Source organism: Folsomia candida, unplaced genomic scaffold (genome assembly GCF_002217175.1).
Source record: "Folsomia candida strain VU population unplaced genomic scaffold, ASM221717v1 Fcan01_Sc001, whole genome shotgun sequence".
Taxonomy (NCBI): domain Eukaryota; kingdom Metazoa; phylum Arthropoda; class Collembola; order Entomobryomorpha; family Isotomidae; genus Folsomia; species Folsomia candida.
In genome coordinates, this window is record NW_019091193.1 from 20,012,205 (window position 1) to 20,026,288 (window position 14,084).

Sequence of the window (14,084 nt, forward strand, 5' to 3'; positions counted from 1 at the left end):
CTCTTCCCTATAGGCACGAGGTCATCATAGGTCACAATAACCTATCGCATTGGATATATATTCCAAAATACTATAAATTAGACTCTTCATATGACAATTGCAGAATGACTAACTGACTTTGTAACAATTTGCCTTAAAAGTATCTACTGCAAGCTAAACAAACTTTGCAAATTAGAAAACCGGTTTCTCCGTATTGAGGTTCACCGTTTGAATAAAATCAAATGCAGCCCCCAAAGTCTTATAATTTGAGTACCACAAACTTTTTGCTAATTTCCTATATTATCAAGTCTACGATATTTACTGTCGCAAAATGAAGGAAATAAAGGACGCGCAAATCTTTCGTCTAATAATTTGGTAAGAGAATAAATGGTATGAAATGCATGCATACTGTTAGATACATAATACCTTGTGCAAGTAAATATGTGTACTACACACTGGGATGTAACAGCGAAGGAAAGTGAGACCACAGGAAAACTTTAAAACAAATGGATGAGATTTGTTAGGCCGCAGAAAACGTGGTAGGTTTGTTAGTTGGCTTAACATTTTCTTCGTGGCAGTCAGTATGTCACTTGTTATCAAAATCTTCGACATCGGACATATCTTTCCTACTGGCTTCAGCCATCCTTGACTTTCGTAGATGCACATGGCGTCGTGTTTCCAGTCTTCAGTGCAGAGAGCAGATGAAGGGTGACAATGCCAACGCACATCTACACAAGCTCTTTAACTAACAAACCATCATCTCCATGTAGTTAGTTCGTAAAATCGATCCGCATTGGGTTAAGGAATCGCCAAATGATTTTTCATTACGTCGATGTAATGAAATCTTTAGAATGCAGAGATTAGTATGAAAAGGTTAAACTCGTGATGCTACATATATGTTTTCCCTTTTGTCCCAAGGATGCTTGCTCTCCTGACACAATAATTAATAGGCATTAGCCCACCTAACATTGGTGTAAATGTATAATCTTCTGAATAATGACTTGGGAAAGTTAAATGGCGTCAAGATATTTGTTAATCCTTCTAAATATTATGAAGTTGTGTACTTGCACACTCTCGCCATTGGTACTATTCGCATTTGACACGTTTCTGTAATAGACCTCCGAGCTAGTCTGAAGGAGCCACCGAAAATAAAAAAATAAACAGTAGTTGACTGTTTGTGGGTAGGATTGTTTAGCTCAAGTGGCGATTGAGATTGATTAGATTGCACTTGAATAAATAAACGAGGTTAAAAGTGAGAAATTCACGTGTTGAAGATTCCAGTTGAGTATATATGTACATATGTAAATGAGACGATGCGCTGTTGCATAGGATGGATTTCTAATCTTATCCAGTATATTTTGCAAAAAAGTTTACTCCAGAATGATGTCAGTTGGCTAGAAGAAGTTGAACATGAAGGATTCTGATTAAATTCCCATATTTTAAATCACATAAACGACATAAACTTGATGCATGGTGTTACATAATTCTAAAGATGTGCACATATAATTCATTCAATGTGGTTCAAATAACTTAACCAGAACTTACATACATATATAAATCTGTGAAAATTGAGCAGATGAAAGTGTGCAATATGCACTCAGACTGTGACAAGTAATTTTATTTTATATGTATGCACCCACTACGAAGAAAATACATACTTATTGTAAGTATACATGAAACGACCCCATCGTCATTTCTTGGTTGTTATTAGTTATCTGTTTTGGATAACTAAACTGCCCATTCGTTTACAAGCCGACATACTGACTGAAACTGAAGCTGGTGACCTGATCAACCAGAAAAAAAGCATGCAGTGAATAATAATATCGATATATGACTGGCTTTTATTTCCCAAATCGGTTGGCAACTTGCCTTATTTTGCTGCATTTCGGGAAATAAACCAAGACTGTGGCCTGATCTTCTCAATCATCCCTCCACTTAATTCAATATCTTTAGTCGCGTCGCTCGTTTTTATCTCTGAAAAAATTCTTTGTTTTTGCTGCTGATGTTCTGTTTTTTTTGTCCGACGCGAACTGGAGAATCTTGGAAGCGATGAGAACCAATAAAATGCTTACTGCAGTACGAAAGTAGATGCAATTTAAGATTTAATGACAAAATAATACTATAAAAACATTTACGGCCCGTTAAGGTCTTAAAAGTACCAATACTTGCACCTGTTTCCTTGTAATTTCATCATTCAGTCACCCTCAAATGCTCTCAACGTCTGACATTGAGAGCCAAATTTTTATTGATCTACATTAAAGGTGTTACCAATAACTGAATTTTTAAAAACCACAATGTTTCATATGACGATAACACAATTATCACGAATTATTTATGTCACATGCGATATAACCTTATCAGGTCTTTAATGCTTATAAAAATAACTTTTAAATACATCCTTACGCTTTAACATATTATACATTTAATAATTTTACGTTTAGAACCTAAAGATATTCGCAGAGTTTATAGTTAAAAATTACATGCGTTAGAAAAAAATAGATTATAAAGATTTGGTAACGAGACAGAACCCAACCTGTCACCCAACTTGTAATTACTGTCTCAAAAAACAAGGCAGAACTAACTAGTTAATGTGACTGACAGTAAATTTCACTGGGATCGCTATTGTGATTGTCAAAGCGACATGGCAATGCGCAGCAGAGTTAAAGACCAAAATAGTAAGTAAACTGAGCATTACGCATCATTCTCTGTTCATTGATGGAAAACAAGAGCGGATTTAACGTCGAAAACCCGGTTGGACTTTTCGATAAGTCAGGGGAGGAAAGTGAGCGGATGGAATGCACACACTTTAATATGAAGCAAGTCCGTGGGGATTTCACCCTTCTGTTTCTTCTCATTTCTCCATCCTCACAAAACTATGAACCGAGTAATTCCGCTGTGCCGATGCAACTGCCACTTCTTACACCGGAACGAGGAGAAGAAGAACACGTACGTGTTTCTTACGTATTGTATTCAAAAGCAACGTGTGATTTAGTTGGACGACTAGTTGCTACAAAAATTGTCAAATTTAACTAAAATACTAAAATGTTTTAGGGCGAATGCAGTCTGAACATTTTCACTGTCAGTGCACTGCAAACCATGCGCTTATATAAACTTGAGTTTGCTGGTTAACAATTCAGAATTCACCAAAACAATGAAAATCTCTGCCACCAAACCAACCACGCATTCCCAAGATTTCAATCCTACATTTTGGATCTAAAGTCTGCATAACAATTCACAAAACATTCAGCAAATTCCAGTTTACTACTTACCCCGTCGTCTCCCTCTCTCTCTCCATTGCATCAGACAAGACAAGCTAAACTTCTTGGTCATAGTTTTACTTTTGGGCTTGTAGTTCCCAAAGAATGAGCAAGCACAACCTGAAATAAAGCTTTCGCAAGGAAATTACTTACAAAGGAGGATGCTAAAGACGGCCCAAAGCGGATTCTGTGTCTATTTATGTACGCGCTAAACTGAAATCTCAAATATCTTTACACGCATTTGAACAAATATTGTTTTCAATTTTTAACATTTTTGCATTTTTGGCTATTCAATTTCCAATAATTTGTACTTGGTATTTGTATCCACGCACATACTTACATATTAAAATGCGTCATTGGCCGAACAGAAACGAAATGGTTGTAGTAAGCAGTTGACAGATAGGAAGAAATTGTTGGCTTAATGAATTCTAGTTTATTACCTTCCCATCGTCTGCAAGTGGAGGAGACACAGACTTGCTTGTGGTTAGTTTTACTTTCTCGGTGGTTGGTTTGGTTTCGCTTCTGTTCTGTTCTCCATTTCGTCGTCTGGTTGTATGTATTTAGTTGCAGCTTCTTCTTCTTTCAAGTTCTGGGCCTGACTTTGGTTTCGACGAAGCACTAATCTCTCGCCTGCCTACTTTGTTCCTTCCCATATTCTTGATTCTTCACTACAATTAGTTCTTAGTGGTTATTTGTCATGTCCTATTAGTCTCGTAATAAATTAGCATATTTCATCTCTTTCCCTCCACATGGGTCCACCACAACTTTCTTCTTTCCCACTTTCTCCTCCTATTGTCATTAATACAGTCCGCAGGACATTATGGGACCAGCTTTACGTTTCGATGCGTTCGCCCTCCGTTCAAATAAATAGGTCCGCATTTGTATTTGTTTGCTATTTATTGCGACAATGAGAGGAGTGAGTGAGGGGGCTTATTAGTCTCAAGACAAAACAGTGGGCCCACACCACACCAAAGATGTATGCATAATGGCAGCAATAAGCTTCTCCAATGACGCTTGTTGTGTAGGTAGTTTACAATGAAAGCTTCTTTAACACCCTTCACTTCACTGGTTGGAGAAAGGCGGGTGTGTTTTGCGGTGATATTTTACTATGAATGAAGACAATGAATTAATTTCCTTTCTCCACCTTCACAGGTAGTATTTAGTGGATTGGTTTTGATGAGGAAATGCGCACATGACTTGGTTTCTGGCACACTATAATATAAGCATTTAAAGATTTAATAAGCAAAACAATACATTTAGACGTAAGTAATACTTATTGCAAAGCTGACAGTTTTAAGTCAATCGTGCGCAGTAAGTTTCCATTTTGTGATTTCGCCACATTTTACCAATTGTTTTCATTACTCGAGTATGTAAATTCAAATTTTCGAATATGCTGATTGATTTTTTTAGCGATGGTTACAAACATTTTCATTAAAGCTGGTGCAGTTAGTGCATGTGTATTTATGTAGCTTGAGAAAATTGCACTTTGCCATCAACCATATCCCACAATCCAGATGGATTATGTGGTGAATATATATACGCATAAGCCAACATAATGGAGTTGTTTTGATCAAAGAGGGAAGGAAATTGTTTGCCGATACATATTTCTCAGCAGAACCAACAAGCTCATATTTGATCACCCTCAAATACTTGGGAAACTATTAATCATCCTTTCCCTTCAGAGAGGAATTGAACACTGTTCTCCCAGATACTTAAACATTAAGCAAAGTTGCTGCACACACTTTGCCCGCTTGCCATCAAGGTCTTCTTTCTGTTGCACAACAATGTAATGATATCCTCCCTGATAGAGGTAAATATGTGGTTATTGGCAATACAATAATTTCGTATGTGCAACATCATTGCGACAATTTTATACTTATGAAGGTAAACTTTAACTTATACAATACTACAAATTGCAAATTACTGAAATTATTTAAAAACCGAGCAAAGATTACAAGGTAAAAATCCGTGCCATCAAAGATTAGATTGGATTGAACGGGGGTGATTTCCTGGATAAATCCGTTACGTAAGCCCTAAGCTTTACAGATTCGACCGCACTCGAGCCTATCAAAAGCAGGAAGAAAATGTCAAAAGTGTCGAATTATGGTTTACAATCGGTTTCATGTCACCCATGATAATCTTCAATCTGTCAGCTCCCTTTCCGCTTGGTCGTCACATTTTCACTTCCTTTTTCCATCGTACACGGAAAAGAGTAAATGTCGGTGATAATATGTGATGGTGCACTTTCTCTTCTTCCTTATTTTTCACACAAGTGCAACGATTTCATGCATATTTGCATATATAGAATGGGGATACCGTTAGAATTGAATATTTGAATATTATTTCCAGTTATAATCTAACACAGAAATAAATAAATAAATTTCCGTTCTAAAAAATCTCACGTTTTACCACAAAAATCAACTTATAAATATCCTAAATTAATCGAGTCAATTCGACTCTTACATCTTGATTTGAAGTAATTAAGATGACAAATGCTTCCAGATTTCAAGATACAGACAAAAATTCCTCTGGTGCAAAAAAATGTCTCCTTCTGATAGTGGCACAATGCAATGGCATCTTCAAACGCCAATTCCCTGCCGATCTTTTTGCTGTCTCACCAACCCATCACATGGCATCACCATTATCATCATCGTCACTTTAACGAAGTTAAAAGATTGACACAAGACCTCCAATCACAACTAATGAGCATTTTAAGTATCAACATGTCCTGCCCTCGTCCTCTTTCCACACAAACTTTTAACATTTAAACGCTTCTTTCCTTCCTTCCAGGTAGTCCTCGTCAACTTGACTTTTACAGACAATTGGCAAATTGGGATCATTATTGAGCGCTTGAAAGGCTGGATTTGGCAATGAAGGGAATTTGGAGAGAAGTGGATGACGACCGTGATGATGAAAGATAGTAACAACGATAACTTGGACTGTTAAGAATTTAAGCCAACTTTCAACTACCTCCTCCTCCTTCACCCAACGACAAACTCCTCAGCCAGACGAGAGCATACAGCAAATCACCATCACCCAGTGCGGCTGAACTTGCTTCCTTGCCCCTAAAGAAAAGCCGTCTCCGATTCCAGAAGAACCTTTGGAATTTTCTACCCGACCTAAAAATGAAAATATTTGGGATTGTCAACATGACGAGCAAAATGTTTCATGGGCTGATGATTCTATTTATTCTAATGACTCCAGGTGAGGTTTATTTACGTGTTTTTCCTCTCATGCAAGTGTACATGTTATGTAAAGCGGGTTTCAATAATTATCACTTCATTTATAAGTATTTATATTATTTAAAAAATGGAAATTTAGACCACACTAATTTTTCCAAAAAAATCATTCTGAAACATTTAAAATTCCTGAAATGAAGTTGATACTGTATTATGAAGCTAAGTACTGAATAGCTGTTTCCATTCGAGAGAGGAAGATCAAAGTAGAACGGCACACGACGCCATTCATCACGCACGCATATAAAATTTCCCTAATGCTTCATTCACTCCTGGGGCGAGCGAGAGGCATCTTTCATTCGACTATACACACGACCTCCAGAAAAAGTCAGTGTCAGCCGAAATCTGATGCAACACATGCTGTCCGTTCTCCTTAAGAGATAAAAGTTAACTTGCCGAGTTCTTCTGGGAGTGTCATCCAGTCTTAATGTTGTCACCCCTGTGGTGGTGGCGTGAGAGTCTGTATTAAAAAACGGGAAAAGGCTTGTCCTACACGATGCTCGATTCAGTATCGAGTATATTAAGATGAACATAGAATGCACAAGCAAAACCACTTTCTCCCTCCGCTCACATACCGCACAGATTTGGTTCAGATTTCATGGAGAAAGTTGGGCAGAAAGAATTTGTTTCGTTTAACTGAGAGTCAAGATTCACGACGAGTAGTGTGGTTTTCTCGGCACTATGACCACCGGCCAGTGGAGTGGCGTGGGGGATGTCAAATCGATAATGTGATCAGATGTTGAAGTTGTTAGTCGCTATATATGTAATGTAATCTCGGCTCTCAGAGGGAGAAAAAGTCAGGCTGCATGGTGGCCGTAGTTGAACAACCAGAATCCATTCCGAAACAGAAAGAAACCAAATCTGCGGAATTAAGGTTTGGATTTCTGGGTGGATGAGAAAGAGAGTTTATAAGCGAGAGTAAGTGGTTCAAGTGTTCCTGTGGTTAAGCGAAAAAAGAACATATTGACGGACGGAAGGTATTGTTTTCACGACTTCTACTTTGTTTTGTATAACAAGTTGGAGGAGGGTGAGCAAAGTGCAGAAGATATGCACTGAAATATATGTCCATACAATAGATTTTGATCTGTGTTCCTGCTGAAATGCAAGACTAAAGTTTATCGTCCGATGCATACTTATGATATGACTCAGAAGTGAAAGTACTGTTAACCATACCGATATTTTCGTGGGTAACGTGTGCTGCGGCATGACTTAACCTAGAAGAGCAGCAGAAATATCAAATTACACAAGTACGAATTTTATACCCCTGTTTATGCCATTACTTTTACTACACCAAAATTAGATTGCAATTATAGACGGAGATAACAACACGCATGTTGACCTTTGTTGGCTCCTGCTTCATGGTGTCCTCCACTTTGGCTGCAGAAGAGTTTATAAATGTGAGGTTAGGGTCAATCTGGGAATTTGGGAATGCCCAACACCTCCCTTAACGATGGCTCGGGATAAACTCTGACACACATTTTGCCTCCTTTTCGGAAAGTGAGGTGTAATGGGATGCAATATTAATGGCCTCATATAGCTCCACTCTCCTCTCATTTTTATAGATGAATGTAGATAGTTTGAGTTGTCTACGTGCAGTTTGATTCCATATACACACATGTATGTACAAGTCTCAATGTGAAGCAAATTTCAAAATTGCGATAAACTACAATGGAATTTCAAGCAAATTGAGCATCTCAGATTTCCCTGTTCTTATTTAGAAACACTATAATTATTTCACGGGAAGCAATTATGCGGTCTACATACAAGTATCCACATAATTAAACAGGCATTTGCTGAACTGTGTTGTGATTCACTAAAGTTTACATGAATTTGCCAGAATCACCGACTTTTGTAGAATTTTTGGAATCTACTAAACTATCTACGTATATTGAGACCAATAAACTAAAATTGCTCTGATACAAATTGATGGTAGCATCATACATAAAGTGACACGGAATGAATACAAAGTTAAAAACGTGCCATATGCAGTTCGACTTGCCGATTTTCAAAATCCTCAAAATTAAATGAAATTCTCATCATGGCAGCAAGTTGCCATATTAAGTAGAGACAGTGCATAATACATATATGCACATGTACACACAAGTAAAACTATGTATGCACATCCCCAGCGTATAATGCACATAGACACACACACATGGATGTCACACACACACATATATTCTGCAAGTGGTGAAAAGCTAAATAAATTTATTTCAGGATTTCACTTTCCTGAATGAAAATAAAGTGAATTGAAATCTTCAAAAGTTTATTCGAGTGTTCAAGCGTCTTACTTGATGCGGTTCCTTTCCTTGGGTGGGTAATAAATAGGCTGCGGCTGCTGAGGAAATGGAAACTTGGGCAAACGGGTAACAGAGCTATGCAACCTCAATTTTCAATACTCAGCTTCGCACCCAAAACTTTCTTCTTTTAACAAAGTCACTCATTCACTCACAAAATCATATCTCTTCGTCCCGGCTTCCTCCACCTCATCCTCCACTTTTTCCTTATTCATCAAACCAAACCAACCACAACCGAGTGGAAAATTGTGTTGGGAAACTTGGAGTGGAAAAATGATTATTATTCGAGAAGAAAATAAATAATAATTGTATCACAATCGCTTCATCTTTGATGCTCAACAGCTTTGAAAAAATGGGCGTTGAGGCAAAAACAGTGTGCATGGAGTTTTATCTGTAATTTTATAATTTTTATGCCTACCTACGTATGTGCATAGGGGGGAAATGGCAAAAGTGAAAGTGGAGAATATGCAGGTTGAGCATGTGTATTAAAGGAGCGATGGGTGGATGGAGGGGAAGAAAATTAAATCTAGGTTGAATCGTGCTGTCAATTTATTACGCAAAGTTATATGCGTAGGAACGGCTGCAAATGCCGACTCGTTTTTTAGCTTGGTTAGATATTGGAATTTCCTCTCTTGTTCACATTGCCTCCATTTGACGTAAACATCTCAATTCTTATAAAAGTTATAATGTACCCACGTGAAAGTTCCATTTGTGACAAAGAAAACAGCGTTAGTGACTTACGTATCTCGGTAATGTGTACGCAACCCGAGTGCCTTCATGGACACATAATTCCATGTGACTCGGTTTTATTATTAAGGAAGCTAATTAAACACAAGTATTAGCAATTTTTTAACCAACTTTATCATAAAATGAGCACTAAAATTCTATAAAACCGTAATCCGTAATAATGCTTTTCGGTTTCTTTCAATTTCATAAAAAAATTACAAAAGGGCTTTATATAAACTTGAAAAGGGGTAAATCTGCGAGTAATCTTTCCCTCCGAGAGGAATGAATTTGTCATTGTCTCTCCCAAGAAAATCCGCAGCTGTTCTCTATCTGTGTTTGCCATTCCTTCAATCTCGACTTATGTATTTTCCTCTGTTTCCGTTTCTCACTTGCGTAGAAATGTTTATATAAAAACTTTGAGATATCATTCCCCTTTTAAAAGAATTGTGTCTTTGTCATGTGAAGAAGTCTGGAATGGAGTTGGTCAATTTAGTTTCATTACAGTCAGTCCTCCACACGCTCTCCTCTCCGCTGCCTCCTCCGTCTCCTCTTTCAAGTACAAAACATGCTTGCGAGTTTGGTTGCGGAAACAAGAATGTGAGAGTGGTGAGACACAAGCTTTGAAAGATTAATTAAGATTAAATGTCTTTTTCACTCCACATTTACAAAGAAATAAAGATCTGTCCGGTTTTCGCAATGTTTCTCCCACACAACGGCAGAAATAAAGAATTTACTTATAAAAAGCTCAAACTATTCATTACAAAACCCTACGTACAATATCAAATCCACAAGGAACGTGTGACCGAGAAAACTCAATATATTTGTACAAACATACTTCCAAAATATTATCTTCAAAGAATTTTGCGAAACTGAATCAACATGATTAACTTGATGATCTTAACTTACAGACAAGGGAATTTTCTCGTATTCATATAAATATATCTATGTATGAGTACATATGTAGTTTATTTAACACAGCTAATAATATTTAGTCCAATACTTTGTTTGGAGTAATAAAAAGCTTAAAATTTGTCTGCTGCACGAGAGAAGTCACAGAGTCTTGTAAGAATTACCTAATCGTGTGTTAGATCTTGAAATAATAATAAACAGGGAGCATTTCAACTCTGAGTGCTGGCTCACTGGAGGCGATGTGGAGGTGTCAAATGTAAATTTGAATGCGTTGGGATCTAAATGCGTAAATAAATGATGTGGAGTGGTCTTCAGTTTTGTCCTTTTTGTGCTGGAGACGAGTTGTTGAGACTTGCTTGCTTGTGGGATTTTGAGACACTTGAGGAGAAATGGTCTGCTGAAAATGACGTGAATAGGGAAGAATAGGTTAAATGCAAATATTTGGAATTTGGTTGTGTCATGTCATCCACAATGTGTAAACATTTACACATTTTCTCACCCCTTTCGGTCGGATTTCCGCTCCCCGCTCCCGCTGTGCACAGAGAAACGAACAACAACCCCATCAGAACAGAACCTTATCAAACAAGGTATTAAAAATACTTACAATCTACATTTTATTTAATTTAAGATTTAAATGAGAAAAACTGAACCACAGTTTTCGGCACGATACTAAATATGTTAAAAATATACAAGAAATTCGTATGAAATGAATGTAAAGAACAATCAAATAAAGGTCTGCATTTACTATCTTGGACAAATCAAAATCTAATTTCCTTTAGAGATTTCAATTATTATGACGTTCTCCCGTCTCCACGGTCGAAATGATGCACTCGTATCTCAACCAAAGTGTACTTTCTTTGGTGGTCTGGGGAAAATGGGGCTAGAGTGCATCAAAAGATATGCGTTGACAAAAGTTTTTGAAGCCTACAAATAATTATATTGATTTTCACGTCTCTATTTACTGTAAGTTTAGAAAATGCTTACTTTACAAAATAATAAGTTGCGACTAAATATTTAACATGCAGAGGTATCAATTTATTTATTACTAATTTATGTAGTAACTATTACTATACCTCCGACTAAACCGATCCCGAGATATGTGCATACCACCGACTGGTGCGTGCGTGTTATAAAAAGCAACAATGCAAGAAATGCGTATTGCTATTTAAAGTATGCAAGTATATGGTCGTGATTTAAATTAAGTGCATCGAATTCACTCATCTCCTTCAGAACTCTGCTTTGATTTGTTGCCCTTCATATAGCGAAGTGCGTGTCAGGAGAAGCGATGGTAATGTGCAGACAGACCATAAAATGTGCATTGTGTAAAAAGGGTTGAATATAGAATGGGTTTAATATAGAATGAATATAGGTATAGAATAGAATAGAATATAGGTATAGAATTTCAAATTAAGGAATGGAAACTAAAATGCGACTTTCTCTTTTATTTACTAAGCCGGCAAAAGAGAACTAGTTACTCCCACGATTTTACATAATAAAACCTCAAATCCCTCATTCAGGTAATAATCCCACTTCTCCCTAATTGGCCAAAATATTGATCAACCACAGAAATCTTAAAATTATTGAAGAATATGTTCATCGTGAAAAATGCCGTGCAGTTCTTCCATATTGCTAAATGAAACGTTTATTTAACCACAAATCCTCGCATGGAATATAATTCCACTAAAATTTTAAACAAAAATCTCGTTTGTTCCGCTATTTACGTTCATTTGTTAGTTTTCATCAGAGTTCTTTCTTGTCCTAATCCTTTTCTTAAAAGAAACATAAATTTGTTAGGGGTGGAATTGTTTGTCCTTGGCACGAGAATTAATCCTTATGCCGACTCTCTCCAAGGAATTGGGCTGCATAAACTTATTTAAATCTAATTTCACCATGAAATCATTTTCCCCACAACATCTTATTTAAAATCATTTCCCCATTTTGTTTTTCCCATAATCTGACAAAATTAAATCCACGGTTTCGCGTAAAGTGGTGTTTGTTGTATTCTGAAAAATTCTTCACCTCGCAAAAGTATTGGTTCCGTGCATAACATGAGACAAAAACGTTTAAATCACTGTGAAAGGGGGCAAGAGGCCTCGTAAATCAAAAATCTCGGATGAAGCTCGTAAAAGTCGGGAGTGACAAAAATAAAACCACAATTCACTCCACACACATTCCTCCCAAGGTTGAACTCTTCCCATAAAAATTCATTCATTTTTTATTAGGTCCCTGCTTCAGCCACAATATGGCACTTCTTTATGAAAATTTGAAGTGAAATGGCTACCGGAAACTATTCTTCCAAAGTTGTGAATGTGAGTAAAATAACAAACAGAATTTGTCGAAGCCCGAAGAAAACATCTCAAATGTAAAACAAAAGGGAAGAATGACAAAAGAGAACTTGAGCTGGAAAAGTTAATAAATGCTTCTTTCTTAAATTGTATATTTGTTTGCCATGTAAAAGTGCGTAGATATTTTACTTGTTTATTCAATAATTAGGATATTATTTAAAAGTGAAAGCATAAGTCTCAACGTTCCCCAAATTCACCAAATTTTAGAGTTGCATTTCCTACAAATTTCTGACTTTAAATACTTTTTGCTCCGACGTGTGAATATCTGCCACCAAATAGCGTTTCAGACGCAGAAGAAGGCATCAGCAGTCATTGACTTGTAGTGAATTTTCAGCATTAATCCGATTTGAAGCTGCAGTAAGCACAAGAGCCTGTTTCACTTCAGTTGCGGAAGTGGGGAATTTTGCCACAGTTTTATTTAGCCTGAGAGAGGAGAAGTAAGTATTCGGCAGGACTGTGTGTGCCACTGAAGGCCGAGGGTATTTGTAGCAGAAGCATTGGTAGAGGCTGCTGCTGGAGTGGTGGAGAAAGTCACAAAGTCATAAATTGCAGTTGTCCCCGTCTCTGCTCCCGTGTCCTCAGCGCCGGCGATGGGATTGAGTTGCAGGCAGGCAGATTCCCACACTCTCCGAATGGGACAACCCCAACCAACTGATTTCACTCACATGATCGCAATCGACTCAAATCTCAATTTAGCTCAATTGCCATTTAGATACAAGTAGAATGCAATCCATTCTCTGCATCGGGCCAAGAAATGGCTGCACCACTTTCACCCCTTCCCATTATGTTGGTGCGTGGAACGTGTGCGTCTTCTCCCATCCCGTTCCTCTAAATTGGCATCCTTTCTTTGCTTACCATTTGGTGGAGGTGACAAATACTCAGAAAATAAGTCTGCTCTCAGTGAAATGTGAGCAATTTTTCCGATGACATCAACCTTGATTTAGAAAACTACATATTTTCCATGCTTTATATTCACCTTGCGTGACATTGGTTTTTTGTGATCTCGTACAAATTATGTATTGCACATGAGATCCTTACGTATGTAAATGCACGTAGTGTGGCCTTGGTTCTTATTTGGTGTCGTGATTGCGGTTGGTGGATAGCCCTTCAGGGACAATGAGTAAGTGTTCAGTCCCCACAGTGGTATACAGTGGTATTTAGCCTTGTCTCACTTCCAAATAAATATCGCTCCTCCTTGTCTCATAAAGTCAGAGTGGGAGCGGAGTAGAAACCAGATAAGCGCCTAAGCAGCGTCTTCCTTCCTCCATTCACATGGCTGCAACCACAAAACAAAACAATGGTTTACCAGCAGAGTGAAAGCAAACCATAATGCAC

At 37.5% G+C, this 14,084-nt stretch overlaps 1 protein-coding gene across 1 annotated transcript in view; it reads left to right on the top strand.

The window, feature by feature from the left end:
- LOC110843816 (protein amalgam) overlaps nt 1-14,084 on the top strand; it is a 33,507-nt gene that overhangs the window by 4,840 nt on the left and 14,583 nt on the right. Inside the window, exon 2 of the mRNA XM_035855910.1 lies at nt 6,027-6,440. Within this exon, the coding sequence (XP_035711803.1) occupies nt 6,362-6,440 (79 nt within the window). The 5' untranslated portion in view covers nt 6,027-6,361. The remainder of the gene's footprint in view (nt 1-6,026; nt 6,441-14,084) is intronic.